The sequence below is a fragment of the Diaphorina citri genome, unplaced genomic scaffold, assembly GCF_000475195.1.
Source record: "Diaphorina citri unplaced genomic scaffold, Diaci psyllid genome assembly version 1.1 scaffold1761, whole genome shotgun sequence".
NCBI lineage: Eukaryota > Metazoa > Arthropoda > Insecta > Hemiptera > Psyllidae > Diaphorina > Diaphorina citri.
The window spans coordinates 419-24,526 of NW_007379187.1; the positions used below are offsets into that span (position 1 = coordinate 419).

The following is a 24,108-nucleotide window of genomic DNA, read 5'->3' on the forward strand; positions in this document are numbered from 1 at the left end:
TCCCATTGTTTCTCTCTCTCTCTCTCTCTCTCTCTCTCTCTCTCTCTCTCTCTCTCTTTCTCTCTCTCTCTTTCTCTCTCTCTCTTTCTTCTCTCTCTTTCTCTCTCTTTCTCTCTCTTTCTCTCTCTTTCTCTCTCTCACTCTCTCTCACTCTCTCTTTCCCTCCCTCTCCCTACCTTTCCTTTCTCTCCATCTCGCTCCCTCTCTTCGTCTCTTTGTTTATCTTCTTCTTTACACAATAGCAAAGGTTTTTGCATTATTCATCATTTTCTGCTTTATTCTGCTTTTCTCAATCTCGTTCTCTCCGGTTGTTCTTTACGCTGAGTTTTTCCTTGTTTTGTTTTCTGATTGTTTGTTTGTTGCTGTTCGTTTTTTCTTCTTCTTCTTCTTCTTCTTCTTCTTCTTCTTCTTCTTTTTTTTCCTCCTGATGATTGAATCTGATCCCATGACTATAAACGAATCTATGTTATGAATCCAGGTCAATTCTTTCTAATGTTTAGTCCCTAATATGTACAATTCTACATAATATGTAATTTAATGGATTTAATTTCAGTGGTTTTATTTTTCTATTGTTCACATTCAACACAGACACAGAGCCTCACAAAACCACGCATTGTTTTCATTTCTTTCACACACCACACACTAGTTACATGTATGATTTGTATGAAACATGTATGGCGGGTTTCACCTATCACAGAACTGGAGATTTCACTAATGAGAGATTTTCCAACCATCCAAAAAGGAATCATTAAAGAGATACTAAATTTAGGGTGGATTTCACCAATATTTTTTTAGCCCTTAACAGGCTGTCAAGTTCCATTTGATTAAGGAGACACTAAATTTAGGGTGAATTTCACCAATATTTTTTCAGCCCTTAACAGGCTGTCAAGTTCCATTTGATTAGTATAGGCTTATTAGGAGCTAAAAAGTAGGTTGGTGAAACCCAGCTTAGAAGTACATAATATAAACCCTTCTTTTTCCCTATTTTTTTTTTTTTTCTATCAACATAAAAATACTTTATTTGTATTTGAACAAATTAAATACAATTTTAAAACATAGTAATTTAAGATTACAAGCCAAACACCTCGTCAAATCTGTCTCCAGCTGGGAAGGTCCCCTCCACACTTGCCCCATTCCCGCGCTGGACGGCCGTTTGTTGTCCTTTTTCAAGCTTGAAATTGCCTGCCTTAATTTGTTCACCCCTTTTTGTCACTTTTAAGAGCTTTATTTTTGTTCAAGCTTGGAATTCTCTGACTTTGTCGATGTCTCAGAAATTTCTTTGTTGCCCTTTTTCAAGCTTGAAATTGCCTGCCTTAATTTGTTCACTCCTTTTTGTCACTTTCAAGAACTTTATTTTTGTTCAAGCTTGGAATTCTCTGACTTTGTCGATGTCTCAGAAATTTATGTCGCTTTCTAAGAACCAATTACCTAACTATGCAATGAGTTTGAAAAGTTGTCTTTTTCAAGCTTGAAATTGAATGCCATGAGTGTCATAAACTTTGGATTTGATCTTGACTTAATTATTGTGTTATTCAAACTTATTTTCAATTAATTCCTACTTTCTATACTTGTACTCGTTGAATTCTACAGCATTGAGCAGAAAATAGAATAGAATATACCTTGTTTATCCTGCCAAAATGAGACTGAAAAGTCACTTGTTTTTCTTCTTCCTTCTCTCTTCCTTCCTCCAAATATAGGTAGTCGGGTTTCTGGATAATCGAAGAGTATAGAGAAAGAGAGAGAGAGAAAGGCAGAGGAAAGAGAAAGTGAAGAAGAAGGGATAAGGAAGAGAAGAGAGAACGAGGGAAAGAGCGAAAGAGAGAGAGATAGGGGAAGACTTTTAGCTTTATTACTTTTAAAAAGCACATGTAGAAATGGAACAGATGCTGTTTTATTTCATTCGATACCTACCTACTACCTACATTCCTAAATATATATGTATTTGTAGGCTATACCTATACCTACCTCCTTCCTATGTTGTATGTGTACGAGGGGGGGGGGGGGGAATATGGTAAACAAAATCCATAAGGACATTTCCCTTATATGGATGGTTCTCTTTTGCTTAATGCTGTCCAACTGTACCAACAGTTGTGGTGTGGAGCAGATTTGTGATGTACGCGGGACAAGATAACTCTTCTTTGGCTTCAGGTTGTAATTATCTGGTTATATACAAAGGGTTAGGTTAGGCTAAGCGAGGCGTGTTTTTTTCCAAGAGATTTAATAGAGGGAACTGTAACTGCCAAGGTTTTATCGTCCCGAAATCGAAGAGAGAAGGAAGACAGGATAAAAGAAAGCCAGCCGCTCCGAGAACGAACCTTATCCCTTCGGGACAAATTTCGCCCCGGGCGTAGGCGTCAGAAAGGAGGGGAAATCGTTTTTCAAAGATCGGCAATGGATTTTTTTGTCTTTCGTTTACTATCCCTATCCGCCTATCCCCCATGCACCTACTTTTCAAGCCTATTCTAGCCTAGCCTTGTGTATAACATCGGAAGCTCCTGCTGTGCCGTTATCGCTTGCATTTGTAAACAAACATCTGAAACATCTTTATTTGCCAAGATTCTCTGTCTCTGACTTCCACAACTGTTGATGAAACTTTGAATGTTTTCCCACCACACACACTAAAAAGTGCTCCTAATTCTATTGAGATTGGGCAAATATTGAGCTTCACACAAAAAAGTAAAATGTTGATTTGATTTTTCACACAAAAAAAGTTGATTTTCACCCAAGAAAGTTGATTTGCATACAAAAAGTTTTGCTCGGCAACTTTCACTCTATACCCGGCTGACCACTTGTTCTGAACACTAAGGCCTGTCGCACATTGAAAGCTTAGTTGCGCGACTGAGGCCTCCTGAATTTTCAAAAACCTGAGATTCATCAACATCCAGGGCCGTGTTCATCAGGGCCCTCAGACTTCACCTCTGCTCCTTTACTATGGGGCGGACTCCGAAAATTTGGAACATCCAATCCCCCCTCCCGGTATTTCACTGTTTGGACTCTCACCCCCCCCCCCCTGTTGAGGATCAAATTCCATACCTCGGCTGGGATTGAACCCACGCCCTCCTGTTTACCAGGCGAGCGCCTTGACCACTACACCACCGAGAGGTAAACTCCATCCGCTCTCGGGCTCCCTAAGGTGGCCCAGGGGCTCTTTATGCTACGTAAGGCCAGCCACTCACTACTCACTATCAAGTGGACCTGACATGTACACCTGATGAGCACACTCACTATCAGGTACACCTGATGAGCACACTCACTGTAGACCTGACAGGTACACCTGATGAGCACACTCACTATCAGGTAGACCTGACAGGTACACCTGATGAGCACACTCACTATCAGGTAGACCTGACAGGCACACCTGATGAGCACATTCACTATCAAGTAGACCTGACAGGTACATCTGATGAGCACATTCACTATCAAGTAGACCTGACAGGTACACCTGAACAGGTCTACCTGATAGTGAGTGGCTGGCCTAACGTGGCCCAAACACTAGGTAAACGGCAAAATTCCTGTATGTGTTGATATATGCCCTTTTTGTATTGTACTCTTGACGGAACCCTGCAGTTTCGTATATTCAAACACACTTAACCGACTTTCCTCTCATTTTATATGAATTCTCTCTCTCTTTCTACATACTTTGGTGATTTAGGGCACTGGTCTATGGGCCGGACTCCGAAAATTCGGAGCATCCCTCCACATCCCCCACTGTTCGGATTCTTGGGTCCCCCTCAGTATATTTCTGGATACGAGCCTATCTGTCTGTAGGTAGAATAGAATAAATATACCTTGTTTACCCTGCTGGGATAGGACTGAAAAGTCCCTTTACCGCAGCAGTCTAAACAAGGTCTCGTATATTTGATGGGTTAAAGAATAATACATACAACTAACAATTCAGTAAAAAGACCTTGCTTAACTAGAAAAAATAGGTACAGAGATTTGTCGGCCAAATTTGAACAACACTAAAGTTTTCTTGTCACATAAATGCTTGTCACAAACGTTGTTACCAGCTTAATGCACTGAGCTAAATTTTACGACTCGACCTGAACTCGAACCACCAACCTCCAGATCCCGAGTCCACCGTGGTACCCACTACACCACTGTTGTTGATTATTACAGGAATAGTAAAAAAAAAAAAAAAACATGATAATAAAATCTGATGGGGGTAATAAAAGGGAGCCATTAGGCAGATAGCATCTCTTAAAACCAATAAAAAATAATTTAAAATAGATTAACGCCAATTTTCACCGTCAGAGCTACAGACCGTTTAGTAAAAACGATAAAATTATACATGCTGCTCTCTCTCCCTCTTCTTCTTTTTCTTCTTCTTAAGTGAATGAAGGCACGATTGAGGACAAATTACTGATCCCTCCAAATAGTGTAACCTCAAGACATGTGTATTGTGCTGATGACGGTATACGGAAACCCTTTTTTAGGCACATTTGACCAATTTCCAGTGATTCAGCTTTTTCAGGCAAGAAATTTGTCACGTTTTGAAATGTTCGAGTGAGACAAACAAGACAGGGATTTGTCTCGTCAGAGAACAAACTTAGTATGCCTTTTGTCTTGTCAAAGAACAAACTTAGTATGCCTTTTGTCTTGTCAGAGACAGGGCCGGATTACCCATAAGGCAGAATGGCAGACTTCCACGGGCCCCGCGCTTTTGGGGGCCCCGCGCTTTGAGGACTTACACTAGATATTATGGGTTTTTTCTAAAAAAAAAAATCGCCTGCGGCGCTGAAAAATTTACTTTTGGTGAGCCTGGATTTCTCAAGATTGTGGACCAAAATTTTTAAAAATTTCGCCTGCGGCGCTCTAATTTATTTTGCTCACTTTGGCGTTCAGCTAAAATTAGGATAAGAAAATATCTAGCAAAATTTTCAAAAATTTCGCCTGCGGCACTCTATTTTATTTTGCTCACTTTAGCGTTCAGCGAAAATTAGGATAAGAAAATATCTACGAATTAGGTACGTCAAAAATTAACTTGTGACAAAGCATGAGGCACATATCTACCTACTTTTTGAAAAATTTCGCCTGCGGCGCTGAAAATTTTAAGTTCGATCAGCCCAAACTGGGGGCCCCGCGCCTTTGAAACTGCCCCGGGCCCCGCGGGGGGCTAATCCGGCCCTGCTTATTATGATTGGTGATACAACTCTCCTAATTCCTAGCATAAAATCAAGTAGAATTTCAAAATTAATTCGAAGGAAAGTTAACATTGTTACTGTTGATGGTTTTTTTGTTACTCACCAAGTCTGTCATTGCAAGTGATTTCAATCATTGTGGAATCTTCTACAAACAACTCAAAGTTATGAAATTGAACAGAACTGTTTAAAAATCACCTAGATTTACGCTTTTAAGAGCTTTTTCCAAGAACTTCCTGGCAAAATCTCATAAAAATCTGCTTCACTTTTGACTTTTTGTTCAAACAGTTCAAACACCAACGAAATTTAAAATTTGCCGCCTTGAAAAAGTGATTTTTGTGCTCGTTGTATATTTCAAGTCGTGTTCACACGATGCACATCGTGTAATTTTTACACACGATGCATATCACGCGGGGCCCGTTGACTTCCTTTTTACTTTTTTTATTACCTACTTTTTTTGTTTCTTGGTTCCGTTTAACGAGCTATTTTATTGCTTGATTTTAAGCTCAACTTCATTTTTCAACTTATCTTTAATGGTTTTCCTAATGCTTTTCTCGCCCCTTCTGTCTACCTTCTTTAAGCTGGATTTTATCATTTGTCCGTGTATATAACATTATAATAGATCAGTTGCGCTTACTTGGGTGATGTTTCAAAGTCATAGAGCATGAAAAATGAGGACCAACGGAATTTTTCTTTTTCTTCTACGACTTTTAGATCCCGAGATAAATCGATTAAAAAAATGCCGGTAAATCGTGAACTTTGACGTCACGGCATACGCTCCCGTAGGCGATGACGTCACATCAAATGTCCCGAGCAAAGCTCCCTTGCAGGCAACGCATTAATGTGTTTGTGCGCATACGTTTCTGCGCATTTCTTTCTGCTCCTCCGCTAGCGTGCTTGCATAGTGGCGCTACCTAGCGGACAAAAATAGCAACTGCGTTAAGTCTGACGTCACAAATCTTTGAACTTTTTCATTATAAAAATTGAATTTTCGAACTTTTACAGTTGTTTTTTCGGAGTTTTGACCTCAGATTTGGATTTTTCCCAACTTTTTATATAGGAATCGACCATTTATTTATAATTTTTACCCATTTGCAACTGCTCCATTGGTTACTTTCTGGTGTTCCCGTGTTGACCCAGCACCTGGGGCAGTATTGTGTCTCTTCTCGCCCATCTGATGAGAGGCATACTACGGGATGGGCATGCTACGACACAGACCATAAGAGTCCAATGTAGCAGTTGTTTCATTTGCTGCGAAATAAAAACGGCGCTGAAACACTCATCTTTTTTTATTTGCCTTATCCTATGGGAAGGAAAGTGTTGTAATCGGGTCAAATTTTCGATGGTCAGTTTTTAGTGGCGAAACACGTTTTGAGATCCCTAGAGCCTAAATCTAAAGTTCCAGCCATTGGTTCGTGTGTGTGTCTGTCTATTTTTAAACAAAATATCTCGAAAACGGTAAGAGCTAGTTTTTTTTACGGCTTTCTTTTAAGTGGCAGGCTTCTCCTAGAGGAGCTCTTCCACCCAACCACTAATTTTTTTCCTTCACTGTGAGCCTACGGCTTTCTTTTAAGTGGCAGGCTTCTCCTAGAGGAGCTCTTCCACCCAACCACTAATTTTTTTCCTTCACTGTGAGCCTTTAAGATTTTTCACCAGGGAGGTCTTGAATGCTCCTAGACTTTGTGAGTCTCTTATATCCCTATGAAGAGAATTCCATAATCTAACTGCAGATATGTATTTATTGAATTTTCCTCTTCAGTCCGACAGGGTAAGAATCTGATTCCCATGGATCCGAACGGACTCTCGGATCCGTACGTGAAATTGAAACTCATTCCGGACTCGGATAACATCAAGAAGAAAACCAAAACCATCAAGTCCACCCTGAACCCGGTGTGGAACGAGACAATCACCTTGTAAGTTGTTTTTTTACTTTCCTTATCCTATAGGAAGGAAAGTAATGTTTTTTTACTTTCCTTATCCTATCTACCTATAGGAAGGAAAGTAATGTAATCGGGTCAAATTTTCGATGGTCAGTTTTTAGTGCCAAAACGCGTTTTAAGGTCCCTAGAGCCTAAATCCCAAGTTTCAGCCATCCGTCCGTGTGTGTGTCTGTCTGTAAACAAAATATCTCGAGAACGGTAAGAGCTAGATATTTGAGAGAGAGAGAGAGAGAGAGAGAGAGAGAGAGTGTGTGTCTGTCTGTAAACAAAATATCTCGAGAACGGTAAGAGCTAGATATTTGAGAGAGAGAGAGAGAGAGAGAGAGAGAGAGATCGGTGTAACGCTTGGCGGTATTTTGCCGCTTTTTGGCGGTTTTTAGTGTAAATCAACAATATCTCGGGAACGGTATGAGCTAGAGACTTGAAATTTGGTATGTAGTTCATAAATTCATAGGCCTTTCAGAAATTCTGGTTATAGGAAGTGAATAGTATTTTCTACGCTAAACTCTTTTTTTCCCCCCTTTTCATTTGCGCCATCTAGCGAGCTCAAGCCGGAAGACAAGGACCGTCGTCTCCTCATAGAGGTGTGGGATTGGGACCGAACGTCCCGGAATGACTTCATGGGATCCCTCTCATTCGGGATCTCGGAACTGATCAAGGCTCCGGTTGACGGCTGGTACAAGCTACTGACGGAGGAAGAGGGCGAGTTCTACAATGTGCCCGTCCCGGCTGAGGGGACCGACTTGGCGACGCTGAAAAATCAAATGAGGGTGAGTACCGTCTTTATTTTTTATTTACTCATTTTTATATCGCGCTCATGTGTCGCATTATGCTAAGTTTCTACAAAAAGTTATGAGATCTCCCCAAAAATACCACTTTGTGGCACTAAAAAAAAAAAAAAAAAAAAAAACGGCGGGAAAAAGCTACTAACGGTACAAGCTTAAGCCCCGTCTAGGTCAAGCGCTACAATATGACATGGATCTTGAATGTCATGTGGAAGCCTACCCTCCGCCTGCTATTGTGTGGATTAAGGAAGACACTCAGCAGGTCCTTACGAACAACCAACATTACAGTATATCCCACTTTGCAACAGCGGATGAGTTCACAGACACAACGATCAGAGTTATTACGATTGAGAAACGTCAGTATGGCAGTTATATTTGCCGAGCAGCCAACAAGTTGGGAACCTCGGAGAAAACAGTTGAATTGTTTGAGTCTATTATACCAGTGTGTCCTCCCGCTTGTGGACAGACAAGACCGTCTGATGCACCCGTAGTACAAATGAGTAAGATAACATTATTGGTTGTACAATTATTGCTTGGTACTGTAATAAGTAGATTCTTTCAGAGGTAAGGAGACTGTAACATTGACAGTGTTTATAAATTGGATGGTGAAATCAAGCTCTTCAGTGGTATAAACTATTATAAATCTCATGTAAGTATAGGTCCACAATAAGTTAATATACAAGTATGTAGATACCTATTTGATCTCTTGATTTGAAGTACCTACTGTGAAACAAGCTTTGGTTAGGTTGAACCAGTTTATCTTTCTTATTTCTGAAGCATTCCTAGGAGAGCTTTATCATCCATCCAATTTTACAAAGTCAATAACATTATTGGTTGTACAATTATTGCTTGGTACTGTAATAAGTAGATTCTTTCAGAGGTAAGGAGACTGTAACATTGACAGTGTTTATAAATTGGATGGTGAAATCAAGCTCTTCAGTGGTATAAACTATTATAAATCTCATGTAAGTATAGGTCCACAATAAGTTAATATACAAGTATGTAGATACCTATTTGATCTCTTGATTTGAAGTACCTACTGTGAAACAAGCTTTGCTTAGGTTGAACCAGTTTATCTTTCTTATTTCGGAAGCATTCCTAGTAGAGCTTTATCATCCATCCAATTTTACAAAGTCATATCAAGTTGTTAAAGAAAAATTCCAAATTTTACATTGTGTGACAGTCAAATTTTTAGAATCCAGAATCTCAGAATCTTTTATGGCTAGATTGCACAAAGCTAGTAGGCAGTCCAGCCATCAACAATGCTTAAACACAACTGACATCCAGTAACATTCTGTTCTAGTTGGACAAAATGCACTTTTTGTGCAGCTGTTACGGTAGGTCAGTAGAATTCAAGGTTGGGCTAGTAGGCAGTCCAGCCATCAACAATGCTTATACACAACTGACATCCAGTAACATTCTGTTCTAGTTGGACAAAATGCACTTTTTGTGCAGCTGTTATGGTAGGTCAGTAGAATTCAAGGTTGATAGTTGGACTGAATAGTTGTCTTTGTTTAATTCAGCCTTTAGAAAGGAGAATAATGTGCCATTGATTGCCTGGCCCAAGTCAAAAGCCAAATCTTAAATTTTCATAATTTTCTATGAGGTCTGTCCACACCGGTATCGCGATTTAAGTATAGAAATTTCACTATTGACTGATTTGTGAGTTAAGACAGGATTTCGGCAGACTGAATAACACCCATGTGGTTAGGTACTTCTTACCTCTATTGTATTTGAATAAAATAGCAATCAGCAATCAAAATTTCAATGGTCACCATTTACATTATTATTAATTTATTGAATGTAAGTAATTAATGGTGAATTATGTAGCATGCCAATGTAACATATGGAAGTTGGAAATCCCTGGTATACGCTTTCAGAAATTCTGTTATGGGAAATACCTACTTACATAAATGGAAGTTGGCAATCCCTGGTATAGGCCTTTCAGAAATTCTGGTTTTAGGAAGTGAATAGTATTTGCTACGCTAAACTCTTTCCCCCCCCCCTTTTCATTTGCGCCATCTAGCGAGCTCAAGCCGGAAGACAAGGACCGTCGTCTCCTCATAGAGGTGTGGGATTGGGACCGAATTCAAACAAAGAGGTAGGTTTTAAAGAAAAAACAATTACGTCCAGGTAGAAACACTACTATCATGTCATGTGAGCTCACAGGATGTAATAGTAGTGTGTTTCTACTTTTATCTTTATTTATTTATTAACTTGCTACTTAAGGAACAAGGCCATGTAAGACATATATTTCATATTTAATTTAAATTGCCAGTGGAAAGTCCATTTTTTCCAGCAGTTTCAAAAAAGGTCTCATGGATTGTGATTGAGCACCCCTAAAGTTGGTCAGTTTCCATGACTCAACTATAACTACACTGGTCTTGCTTGCAGCAGAGCCCCTCTCTTTCTCTACTCTGTTTTCTCGAATTCTCTTCTTTTTTCTCTCTCTCCTTTCCTCTTGGTTTGCCTCTCTCCCTCTCTTTCTTTCTCTTCTCTTTCTTTTCAGTTACTCTTATTTCTCTCTCTCTCTCTCTCTCTCTCTCTCACTCTGTTTTCTCGAATTCTCTTCTTTTTTCTCTGTACCTTCTCCTCTCTCTCTCTCTCTCTCCTTTTCCCTTGGTTTGCCTCTCTCCCTCTCTTTCTTTCTCTTCTCTTTCTTTTCAGTTACTCTTATTTCTCTCTCTCTCTCTCTCTCTCTCTCTCTCTCTCTCTCCTTATTTCTCTCGATTTTTCTTTTCTTGCTTGTTCAGCTTACCTTTCTTTTCATTCTGTGTGTTAAGAGAATATGTAAGTAGGTTACCTAGAGACTATCTAGTAAGGTAATGTGGTTTTTGGTTACTTTACAAGCAAGAATACTGAGATATGTACGTAGGGCCGTATTTATGGGGGCCAGGAGGCCATTCCCCCTTTCCCTTGGTTTGCCTCTCTCCCTCTCTTTCTTTCTTTTCAGTTACTCTTATTTCTCTCTCTCTCCCCCTCTCTCTCTCCTTATTTCTTTTCTTGCTTGTTCAGCGTACCTTTCTTTTCATTCTGTGTGTTGAGAGAATATGTAAGTAGGTTACCTAGAGACTACCTATAGTAAGGTGATGTGGTTTTTGGTTACTTTACAAGCAAGAACACTGAGATATGTACGTAGGGCCGTATTTATGGGGGCCAGGAGGCCATACCCCCTCCCCCTTGGGGGGCTGGTTATTACTCCTGTGCCCTAAATCACCAAAGTATGGAAAAGTATCTTACAAGTGTAATAGCCAATGGAAAAGCAGAATTTTGAATTTGGACGAAATGCTGAACGGAACGTCCCGTTTCGTGATTTAAACTTTGTCGCGTTGCGCGCTCATATGTCGCATCGCATCTTGTCTACAAAGAAAGTAAAAATTACGAGATCCCCCCCAAATACCACTTTGTGGAATTAAAAAACCGCCAAATCTTTCTTCCAAAAAATATCTCAAACCGAGTTTAATTTCATTTAAACTCGCTATGTGGACCCGGTCATAAATGTTAAATAAAACCACACTCTGTGAATGAAAGCAAAGTGAAATACATAGGTACTGAAATTCAATAAAATCAGAAAATAAGTTGAAATTCAATAAAATCAGGAAATAATAATAATAAAAAAATAAATAAAAGGCATGTAAAAATGAAGCATTATTTAACGCGCACGGAACCTTCGGGGCAGCACAAAATGTTGAACGTGTCGGGTCCCCTTCACTGCGCTATACTTCCGAGTATGCACGATCATTCCCGAAGTCCATTAGTCCACCCGAATACACCTTCGGGCCAGCGAGATTTCAAAACCCAACTCACTTGTGAATGGGGAGCTCATTTGTCAGGGAATTTTCGTCTCGCGTGGGATTTTCATTTGACTTTGGGGGAATTTTTTCATCATTTGTGAGGTTATGAAAAGTTTCCGATTCCGATCCAAATCCAAAGTTACAAAAGATTTTCCAACACCTCATTCATTTCCCATTTTATTTGTACATGCTGCTCTCTCTCCCTCTTCTTCTTTTTCTTCTTCTTTCTGTATCTTTCTCTTATCTCGCTTTGTCTTTTTTTTCTCTCTCTTTCTTCTTCTTCTTCTTCTTCTTCTTCTTCTTCTTCTCCGTCCTCCTCTTTTTCTTTCAGTAACTTTTTCTCTCCAACTCTCTCTCTCTCTATCTCTCTTTCGTCTTTCCCTCTCTCTCTCTCTCTCTCTCTCTCTCTCTCTCCCTCTCTCTCTCTCTCTTCTCTCTATTCCTCTTCTATTTGTTTTTTTTTTTAGACTGCCACACTGCTGTTTTCCTATGCATATCCGGTCTCCGTTACTTACAAAAGAACCTTTTTTTTTTTGCCCGTAATGCCGGTTTTTCGTCCAGTACCCATGAGAATTATACCTCAGCAATTTGCTGAATTGGGGTCTTGGCCTTGAGTTTGGGCACATTTTCAAATGGGCAGAACTTACAAATACTTCATGTATGATGGTTATATTGTATATTCATAGGTATAGGATTGCTCTTTGTATGTATTTCTAAACTTTTAAGTATGTGTTGTGCCTAAAATGACCACCAAATAAAGGTTTATTTATTTTTTATACCTATGAGAAACAGCTTCCATGTACATTGGTAGCTCGCCTGCTAAACCGGAGATCATGGGTTCAATACAAAGGAGGATAAAAAAACTGCTTTCTGTTTAATTATTATTTTAACCCAAAAAGGGCCTAAGTAGGGCCCTAAAAAACAAATATCTTGGAACCTCGTTCTTAATTCCCGTCCCATCTTCATTTTCTTGCAGCCTGTGATATGAATGTACACAAGAGGTGTGAGGAGAGCGTGCCAAATCTATGCGGGTGTGACCATACGGAGAGGCGGGGCCGAATAGAACTCAAGATAACATGCGCCGGCAGTAAACTCACCGTGGAAAGTAAGTTTGTTTTTCACAGATTCACATTGGGCCTAAACCAATATAATTAGACTTACTTTATCAAGGACACTTGTTGCTATGTCAAAAGCCCAGAAAGGGTTAGGTGGTGGAACAGCCGCGGAAGACATTAAAACTAAAAGTTCACAGAAAAAAGACGGAAGAACACGCGAAGACCAGTGTAATTTAATACATTTGTACACAACTGCCCGGGTGCGATGGCCACCACATCGACAAAAATTTGTACTCGTTTTCCGACTGCAAATATTTCAATAGATCAGTTGCGCTTACTTGGGTGATGTTTCAAAGTCATAGAGCAGAAAAAATGAGGACCAACGGAATTTTTCTTTTTCTTCTACGACTTTTAGATCTCGAGATAAATCGATTAAAAAAATGCCGGTAAATCGTGAACTTTGACGTCACGGCATACGCTCCCGAGGTTAGGTGGTGGAACAGTTGCGGAAGACATTAAAACTAAAAGTTCACAGAAAAAGACGGAAGAACACGCGAAGACCAGTGTAATTTAATACATTTGTACCCAACTGCCCGGGATCGATGGCCACCACATCGACAAAAATTTGTACTCGTTTTTCGACTGCAAATATTTCAATTGGTTACTTTCTGGTGTTCCCGTGTTGACCCAGCACCTGGGGCAGTATTGTGTCTCTTACTCATCTATTTTATTTATTTATTTAATAAGTTTCCATTTATATTTGATTAACAAAAAAACTCGGAACATACATTTTTCTTATAAATGGTATACCCACCCGTATAAGCAGAGCTTGTGCCACGGATGGGGATATACTACGCGATGGACATGCTACGACACATACCACAAGAGTCCAATGTAGCAGTTGTTTCATTTGCTGCGAAATAAAAACGGCGGTGAAACACTCATCTTTTTTTATTTGCCTTATCCTATGGGAAGGAAAGTATTGTTATAGGGTCAAATTTTCGATGGTCAGTTTTTAGTGGCAAAACACGTTTTGAGATCCCTAGAGCCTAAATTCAAAGTTTCAGCCATTGGTTCAAGTGTGTGTCTGTCTATTTTGGTTATATCTACACCTGGTTATATCTACATTATATCTATCTACCTTCTTCTTCTTCTCTTTATTAGATTTTTATTGATATTAGTACGTAAGCTTAGTTCTAAGTACCCTATTAGTCTTTGTAATTTGTAAAAATGGATTTTTTCTTTTTCAATCCGTAAATTTGTAAAAATAAATAAATATTTTTAAACAAAATATCTCGAAAACGGTAAGAGCTAGTTTTCTGTATTTATTGAATTTTCCTCTTCAGTCCGACAGGGTAAGAATCTGATTCCCATGGATCCGAACGGACTCTCGGATCCCTACGTGAAATTGAAACTCATTCCGGACTCGGATAACATCAAGAAGAAAACCAAAACCATCAAGTCCACCCTGAACCCGGTGTGGAACGCTACATCCCAAAACTCTGTTTACATTTTGTTGCAATGGAATCCAAAGGTTACATTTTTGGATTCGCCCTGTTTTTTCTGATTAACTTGACGAGTGCTCAAAGAACACCAACAATTTCTTACATTTCTCAAGAGCAAATCAAAGACATCGGAGGTACAGTAGAGTTGAAGTGTTCCGTTCATCCCAAAACTCTGTTTACATTTTGTTGCAATGGAATCCAAAGGTTTCATTTTTGGATTCGTCCTGTTTTTTCTGATTAACTTGACGACTGCTCAAAGAACACCAACAATTTCTTACATTTCTCAAGAGCAAATCAAAGACATCGGAGGTACAGTAGAGTTGAAGTGTTCCGTTCAGTATGCACAAGATTATCCTGTGATTTGGATGAAAGTTGACCGCAATAAGGTGACCGAGCCTCTACCAATATCCACAGGTAGTTCACTTATCATACGAGACTCTCGGTTTGCTATCCGTTATGATACAGCCAGTTCAACGTACACCTTGCTAGTCAAAGATATTCAAGAGACTGATGCTGGGTACTATCGGTGCCAAGTTATCATTGGTATCAACAACAAAATATCTGCTGAGGTTGACCTGCAAGTACGTAGACCTCCCGTGATATCGGACAATTCCACTCGGTCATTGGTTGTAAGTGAAGGACAACCTGTACAACTGGAATGTTTTGCTGGAGGTCACCCTACACCAAGAATATCATGGAGACGTGAAAACAATGCTATCCTACCTACTGGTGGGAGTATTTACAGGGGAAGTATTTTGAAAATCCCTCAAATCACCAAGGAAGATAGAGGTACTTACTATTGTGTTGCTGAAAATGGTGTTGGTAAAGGAACAAGGAGAAATATTGCTGTAGAAGTTGAGTTTGCTCCTGTCATCACAGTGCCCAAGCCCCGTCTAGGTCAAGCGCTACAATATGACATGGATCTTGAATGTCACGTGGAAGCCTACCCTCCGCCTGCTATTGTGTGGATTAAGGAAGACACTCAGCAGGTCCTTACAAACAACCAACATTACAGTATATCCCACTTTGCAACAGCGGATGAGTTTACAGACACAACCATCAGAGTTATTACGATTGAGAAACGTCAATACGGCAGTTATATTTGCCGAGCAGCCAACAAGTTGGGAACCTCAGAGAAAACAGTTGAATTGTTCGAGTCTATTATACCAGTGTGTCCTCCACAGACACAACCATCAGAGTTATTACCATTGAGAAACGTCAATATGGCAGTTATATTTGCCGAGCAGCCAACAAGTTGGGAACCTCAGAGAAAACAGTTGAATTGTTCGAGTCTATTATACCAGTGTGTCCTCCCGCTTGTGGACAGACAAGACCGTCTGATGCACCCGTAGTACAAATGAGTAAGATAACATTATTGGTTGTACAATTATTGCTTGGTACTGTAATAAGTAGATTCTTTCAGAGGTAAGGAGACTGTAACATTGACAGTGTTTATAAATTGGATGGTGAAATCAAGCTCTTCAGTGGTATAAATTATTATAAATCTCATGTAAGTATAGGTCCACAATAAGTTAATATACAAGTATGTACTCGTAGGTACCTATTTGATCTCTTGATTTGAAGTACATACTGTGAAACGAGCTTTGGTTAGGTTGAACCAGTTTATCTTTCTTATTTCTGAAGCATTCCTAGGAGAGCTTTATCATCCATCCAATTTTACAAAGTCATATCAAGTTGTTATAGAAAAATTCCAAATTTTACATTGTGTGACAGTCAAATTTTTAGAATCCAGAATCTCAGAATCTTTTATGGCTATATTGCACAAGGCTAGTAGGCAGTCCAGTTATCAACTGACATCCAGTAACATTCTGTTCTAGTTGGACAAAATGCACTTTTTGTGCAGCTGTTACGGTAGGTCAGTAGAATTCAAGGTTGATAGCTGGACTGAATAGTTGTCTTTGTTTAATTCAGCCTTTAAAAAGGAGAATAATGTGCCATTGATTGCCTGGCCCAAGTCAAAAGCCAAATCTTAAATTTTCATAATTTTCTATGGTGTCATTAAAGAAATTTCACTATTGACTGATTCGGGAGTTAAGACAGGATTTTGGCAGACTAAATAACACCCACGTGGTTAGGTACTTCTTACCTCTATTGTATTTGGATAAAATAGCAATCAGCAATCAAAATTTCAATGGTCACCATTTACATTATTATTGCCGGTATCGCGATTTAAGTATAGAAATTTCACTATTGACTGATTTGTGAGTTAAGACAGGATTTTGGCAGACTGAATAACACCCATGTGGTTAGGTACTTCTTACCTCTATTGTATTTGGATAAAATAGCAATCAGCAATCAAAATTTCAATGGTCACCATTTACATTATTATTAATTTATTGAATGTAAGTAATTAATGGTGAATTAGGTGGGTCAAACAAAGAGGTAGGTTTTAAAGAAATAGGTAACAATTATGTCAAGGTAGAAACACTACTATCATGTCACGTGAGCTCACAGGATGTAATAGTGTGTTTCTACTTTTATCTTTATTTATTTATTAACTTGCTAAGGAACAGAGCCATGTATGACATATTATTCATATTTAATTTAAATTGCCAGTGGAAAGTCCATTTTTTTCAGCAGTTTCAAAAAAGGTCTCATGGATTGTGATTGAGCAACCCTAAAGTTTGTTTCCATGACTCAACTATAACTACACTGGTCTTGCTTGCGGCAGAGCCGGGTTCAATGCCAAGCAGAGGCAGACCCTTTTTTACGTGCAAACTGTTCTACTTTCATGACTTAATGTTTAAGGGACCCACTCAGCCTCTCAAGAACAACCTAGTATTGACTAGTCATGGAGATAAATGCACATAGCGAAATTTTCGACCCAGAATGAAATCAAGGAGTTTGAAAGTAGTGGAGGAAAAACAAGTTTCAAATGTGTCACAGATCACACAACTATGAACTCAAAGCGAGAAAGTTTTAGATAACACTTCAGTCGTTAATTTAAGACCGGTTTTAGCGTCATCTATGTTAAGCTAGCCGCGAGCAAGGCCATAAATGGATGGGTGACTTGAACATTATACGGAATAAAGGGAGAACGGGCTCTAGTCTTGATTTTAAATCATTACATAAAAGTAAAATCAAATCAAGAATAATAATAAACTGAATATTAAACAAATTAGGTAGGTATATAGGTACTGATTTTCTCTAATCACTACGGGCTAAAAAATTCCCGGAGGGACGGACCCAGCTTGTTATATTCTTGGGAATAGTGCTGAATACCTAAAGGTTTATTTTCCTTTCGGGGAAACTTTCGGAAACGAAACTGGATATTGTTCCTTTTTGGAAACTGGAAAGACGCCTGTATTAAACCATAGGGAATTCAAGATGGCGCTCCACCGGAATCGGTTCCGTTTTCGAGATTTTCCCGAAAGGAAAATTCACCTAATAATCTAGATTGCGGTAGACAGATTGTTTTTTTTTTTTTCTTTTCTTTTCTTAAAAAAGAAACATGAATAGTGAATACCCACTGTAGTTTAGACCAGCGCAGCGGTTCCCAAACTTTCTTTTTCTAATCGGCTTCCTTCCTTTCGTAAAGGCTCCGGGGCCCCTTATATTTTATGTGACTTAACCCCAACCTCTGGTAGTCTTTCGCGATTCCCCTGGACCCTAGTTTGGGAATTGCTGGTTTAGACTTTTTTGTAGACATACAGTGTGAGTCCTGTTGTACGATTTCAATAGCGGATAGACATAGACACCCTGTACATAAAATAGACAAATGTACAGTCGAACCTGGATAAGCAAGAATCCAAAGGGACTGGCAATAATTTCCTTGATTTTAATCCTGTTCCTCGTTTATCCCGGTATCCTGCTTGCATTAAGGCCTGTTTATTCAGGTTCGGCTGTACCATGGGAAATTGTACCTACCAAAATTAGTACACACCGATTTTTGTTAGACTGTTAGTGTTGTTAGTGTAACACACAAGTACACACCAAAAAAAGTACACACCGATACCTTCTAAGTACAGAGGTAATACCTAAGATATTTTCAAGTACTTACCTTAGGTACATTTTTTCATGGCCGACTAATACTGTCCATTTACTCATCTATTTATAGTTTCTTGTTTTCGCAGACAACTTTCAATATGCTTTCAACTAGATATATAGTTTCCTCAATATTTTTTTACGGTAAAACCATACCTTTTTATGGAATAGTGTACCTATGTTAGACTCCATCGCCGAATTCGCCCATATGAGCGACAAAAACGATCACATTGCAGACTGGCATTTGATTTACACTTTGTATCAACCGTGAAATTTGGCTAGTGGTGGTGTAATGCTAAAGACGCCCGTCTGGTAATCAGGAGGGCGTGGGTTCAATCCCAGTCGAGGCATGGAATTTCATCCTCAACATTGAGTATTTGGTCACAATAATAAACAAATAATAATAATAATAATAGTTGGCTGAAGAAATTAGCAACAGTAAAAAAATAGGTTTGATAGAGGGAACTGTAATTGCTAAGGTCTTGCCGTCCTGAAAGCGAAGAGAGTAGGAAGACAGGAGAAAGCCAGCCTTCCTGCAAACGAACTTAATCAGTTGATAAAATCTGCCTCGGGCGGAATTCGAACCCGCAAGCTAGCGCTTACGATACAATGAATGCCAGTCTGCGGAGTGATCTTTTTCCCCTCGTTGGGCGAATTCGGCCATCGGACCCTAACATACATTTTTTTATAGCCAGACAACTACGGTAGAGACTAGAGAATCTTCGGCGTTTTACTGCAGCAGTAAGCTGTATTTATAGCCGGCAAAGACATAAGCAAACCCGTTTTAGTCATAATAAACGGAGCAAACTTTTTAATCAATTTACACATTTCTAAAGTTTTTATTATTGAAATGGAAACTCGTTGGGCGAATTCGGCCATCGGACCCTAACATACATTTTTTTTTATAGCCAGACAACTACGGTAGAGACTAGAGAATCTTCGGCTTTTTACTGCAGCAGTAAGCTGTATTTATAGCCGGCAAAGCCATAAGCAAACCCGTTTTAGTCATAATAAACGGAGCAAACTTTTTAATCAATTTACACATTTCTAAAGTTTTTATTATTGAAATGGAGTACGATACAATGAATGCCAGTCTGCGGAGTGATCTTTTTTCCCCTCGTGGGGCGAGTTCGGCCATCGGACCCTAACATACATTTTTTTATAGCCAGACAACTACGGTAGAGACTAGAGAATCTTCGCCTTTTTACTGCAGCAGTAAGCTGTATTTATAGCCGGCAAAACCATAAGCAAACCCGTTTTAGTCATAATAAACGGAGCAAACTTTTTAATCAATTTACACATTTCTAAAGTTTTTATTATTGAAATGGAAGCTAAACTAAACCCATAGAAAAAGGAAAAGATCGTAGAGAATAGTACGAGAAAGAGAAGTTGGGAAAGGAGGGACGAATGACGAGGGAGAGAATGTGTGGGCGAATGACTGACTAGAGTTAAAGAAGGGACGAATAGAAGAAGTTTGTAAAGGAGGGACGAATGATAGGAAAAACAGCAGAGCCGGGTTCAATGCCAAGCAGAGTCAGACCTTTTTTATGTGCGAACTGTTCTACTTTCATGACTTAATGTTTAAGGGACCCACTCAGCCTCTCAAGAACAACCTAGTATTGACTAGTCATGGAGATAAATGCACATAGCGAAATTTTCGACCCAGAAATAGAATGAAATCAAGGAGTTTGAAAGTAGTGGACGAAAAACAAGTTTCAGATGTGTCACAGATCACACAACTATGAGATAGAAATCCCTGACACAGAAAAATTTTCAACATGAGGTTTTTTTTTTTTTTAATTAGAATTTTAAAATTCGAAGATTTTTGTTTAAGAACCTACCTACCAAATCTTTTTTTTTTTTTTCTTCTTCTTGGCAGAGCCAAGTTCAATGCCAAGCAGAGTCAGACCTTTTTTACGTGCAAAATGTTCTACTTTCATGACTTAATGTTAAAGGGACCCACTCAGCCTCTCAAGAACAACCTAGTATTGACTAGTCATGGAGATAAATGCACATAGCAAAATTTTCGACCCAGAATGAAATCAAGGAGTTTGAAAGTAGTGGAGGAAAAACAAGTTTCAAATGTGTCACAGATCACACAACTATGAGATAGAAATCCCTGACACTGGAAAATTTTTCAACATGAGAAATCTCAAAAAGCTTTGCAGGCCACGAAAATGGTCTGGCGGGCTACATGTGGCCCGTGGGCCGCTAGTTGGAAACCCCTGCTATGTAATAAGTAATAAGGTTCATTCTTCCTGCACATAGGTAACAAATGACATAATTATGTAAGACAATATAATATATAACTGTTTGCTAGGTGTTATTATTACATATAGCTACTTTTTTGTCTTTGAACTAATTAATGAATAACCCCTTTGCTGATTACCTACCTCTTTGTTTGAGCTCTAGTGTTATTAATTCTTAGGTATCTATACACATGTCTAGTATAGTATGTTTTATAAGATGAGCTTTATTTTATATTAATTATTCTTTGTATTATTTTTATAATCAACCATACATTCCATTATCCCCATCCGTGGCACAAGCTTCCCCATCCGTGGCACAAGCTTCGGCTTTTACGGATGGGTATACCATTTGTTAACAATTTATTTGATGAGAGAGTTGTTCTGAAAAATCTTCTTCTTCTTCTTCTTCTTCTTGTACAAACTTACCTAAATGTAAGTTTGTATTGTACAAATCTCAAAAAGCTTTGCAGGCCTCGAAAATGGTCTGGCGGGCTACATGTGGCCCACGGGCTGCTAGTTGGAAACCCCTGCTACATAATAAGGTTCATTCTTCCTGCACATAGGTAACAAATGACATAATTATGTAAGACAATATAACATATAACTGTTTGCTAGGTGTTATTATTACATATGTAGCTAATTTTTTGTCTTTGAACTAATTAATGAATAACCCCTCTGCTGATTACCTCTTTGTTTGAGCTCTAGTGTTATTAATTCTTAGGTATCTATACATAATGTCTAGCATAGTATGTTTTACAAGATGAGCTTTATTTTATATTAATTATTCTTTGTATTCTTTTTATAATCAACCATACATTCCACAGTATTGTGTAGTCTCAGCTCAATGAAATAATGCATATTATGCACTCATCTATTTTACTATTAAGGATATGTTTAACAAATTTAACCGTAAAATTACATTCCAAACTGTTCAATTTAGTTTTAAACTGGCCATAATTTTTCTAGGCATTCACATTGCTAAGTTCGCTTTCGGCCACTGAAATAGGGTTGGCGATGTTTTAATATAAATAGGTACTTAAATATGTAGGTACTTGCTTAAATAGAAATTTTTTAATACCTACACGTCTTTTTTAAATTTTTTACACACACGAATGTTTAGATCTACATAACTCTACCTGTATCTATATTAAACTAATTCCGTCCATTTTTAAAAGATCTTATTTTTGTATATTTCCATTTTTATTATCTATATTTTTTATTTTATTTTAAATAGGTTTGATAGAGGGCACTGTAACTGCTGAGGTCTTATTATTGTCTCGAAACTCTCGAAAGCAAAGTTACTCAAGTTTCATTTTATTTTGTTTGCTATATTTTATTTAAAAAAAATGCACTTTACTTTTAATTTGGAGATATTTTGTATTTTCGTACTTTTAATTTGGAGATATATGTATTTTCGATTAATTTGAAGATATGTATATGTATTTTCGAACTAGACACAAATTTATTTTAGGATCAATTCTTTATCAGAGGAGTAAATGGAAAATTGGAAACATTTACTGCTGTCCTTTTTGAAAACAACAAGTGGAAACTTATAAATTAAAATTCCACAGTATTGTGTAATCTCAGCTCAATGAAATAATGCACATTATGCACTCATCTATTTTACTATTAAGGAGATGTTTAACAAATTTAACAGTAAAATTACATTCCAAACTGTTCAATTTAGTTTTAAACTGGCCATAGTTTTTCAAGGCATTCACATTGCTAAGTTCGCTTTCGGCCACTGAAATAGGGTTGGCGATGTTTTAATATAAATACTTAAATATGTAGGTTTGTAGGTACTTGCTTAAATAGAAAGTTTTTGATACCTACACGTCTTTTTTAAATTTTTTACACACACGAATGTTTAGATCTACACATAACTCTACCTGTATCTATATTAAATTAATTCCGTCCATTTTTAAAAGATCTTATTTTTGTATATTTCCATTTTTATTATCTATATTTTTTTATTTTATTTTAAATAGGTTTGATAGAGGGCACTGTAACTGCTGAGGTCTTATTGTCTCGAAACTCTCGAAAGCAAAGTTACTCAAGTTTCATTTTATTTTGTTTGCTCTTTTTTAATCAAAAAAATGCACTTTACTTTTAATTTGGAGATATATGTATTTTCGAACTAGAGAGTAGACACAAATTTATTTTAGGATCAATTCTTTATCAGAGGAGTAAATGGAAAATTGGAAACATTTACTGCTGTCCTTTTTGAAAACAAAATAATCCTGTAACATTTATCATATATGTAATATTTAGGTAGAATAGAATAGAATTCACCTTGATTATCTTGCCCGAACAGGACTGAAAAGTCCCTTTACCTCAGCAGTCCCATGCCCATCAAATAACACCTAATTTAGATTGTGGGGGACTTGGACTTTTCAGTCTCATTGTACCAGTACCTACGTATAAATGAAGTACATAATTATGTATGTTTATTGTATATTCTATTCTACTTTTCCTTTGTATGTTTCTAATGAGTTTTCTTCTTACTTCCTTGATTTTTTTCCTCAAATTTTACCTTTTTCACAAATTTTATATGTTTTGTTTTTCTAAAATTATCAGTAATTTTGTATTATTTTTTAAATATACAGTAAGTAAATTTTAACAAATAATGTAGGTCAGTAGATTGTCAATTGTGTTACGGTTTTTACAAAGGAAATATATTTTCTAAAAAACATAATATTTGGAAAAAAAAAATTGAATTCTATTCTCATTTCATTTGCATGTTAGAATTTATAGGTAGGATTCTTTTTCTTCGCCTTTTCCCGTGTACAGGCGGGGTCGGCGTTTTTTGTCAGCCTCTCAATCAGCCCTAACTAGGGTGATTGCTTTGAGCATATGTGGTTAGGACTCTTATAACTTTTGCTAATTCTACCCCTTTTTTTCAGTTCTCACTTTTCATTCTATTTTCTTCTTCCCCCTCTTTTCTTCTCTCTTCTCTTTTCACTGCTTTCTTCATCTTCTCAGGGATCAAGACTGTCGGTGGGTTCTCTTTTCTATTTCTTACCTGTTGTATTATAATGTATCCATTACTTACTTATTTTCTATTCGGTTTTAGTTGTGTTGTGTTTCATTAGTATTATACCTAGAGTGTGAATCTAGTTTCTAGACTGTGGTAGATGAGGGTTTATACGCGACCGGGAAAAACTGGAAAAGTCAGGGAAAATCTTGAAAATTTAACCTAAAACCTGGAAGTCATTTGCCACCCGATTAAAAATTAAAAATGTTCAAATTAAATATCAAGTTTTTCCGAAAAACGCATTCCCCCTCATATTCCTTGACGTTCTGCATATTGCATATTTTATTGAAATGAAGGGGTAATTTTTACCGACTTTTAAGTACCTCCGCCCCTAATTTTCTGAAAAACTCATGGAAATTTTCTGGAATAGTCATGGAATTTTATTCCGGGAAAAGCGTAGGTATAAACCCTGTAAGCTGTAAGAGTGGGTATTAATACTGAGATAAGAAGATTTTTTAGCTAAATTGAATTCCATTTGGGGATGAGCTGTAATAAATTTATCTTTTTTTTTAATCAGTTCCGTTTCCGAAAGTTTCCCGAAATTCACCTAATCTAAACTGTGTAAATAGATTCAATATTTTTTTAAAAAAAAAAAAAAAA

The 24,108-nt window shown here is 37.8% G+C and overlaps 2 protein-coding genes and 1 long non-coding RNA gene across 3 annotated transcripts in view; all 3 read left to right on the forward strand.

The window, feature by feature from the left end:
- Window positions 1-6,900: 6,900 nt before the first annotated feature.
- Window positions 6,901-24,108, forward strand: part of LOC103517132 (protein kinase C-like 2) — a gene marked incomplete at its 5' end in the record, with an annotated part of 34,204 nt that continues 16,996 nt past the window's right edge. The window contains 2 exons of the mRNA XM_026829343.1: window positions 6,901-7,054; window positions 7,623-7,851. Of these exons, the coding sequence (XP_026685144.1) occupies window positions 6,901-7,054; window positions 7,623-7,851 (383 nt within the window). The remainder of the gene's footprint in view (window positions 7,055-7,622; window positions 7,852-24,108) is intronic.
- Window positions 8,694-9,566, forward strand: LOC113470704. Its single transcript, XR_003393665.1, has 2 exons — window positions 8,694-9,223; window positions 9,350-9,566. It is a non-coding gene; the product is annotated as an uncharacterized LOC113470704 (long non-coding RNA).
- LOC103517131 (lachesin) lies at window positions 14,209-15,974 on the forward strand. Its single transcript, XM_008482151.3, has 2 exons — window positions 14,209-15,387; window positions 15,522-15,974. Exons 1-2 carry the CDS (start codon window positions 14,412-14,414, stop codon window positions 15,647-15,649), a joined length of 1,104 nt encoding a protein of 367 aa, XP_008480373.1. The 5' UTR covers window positions 14,209-14,411; the 3' UTR covers window positions 15,650-15,974.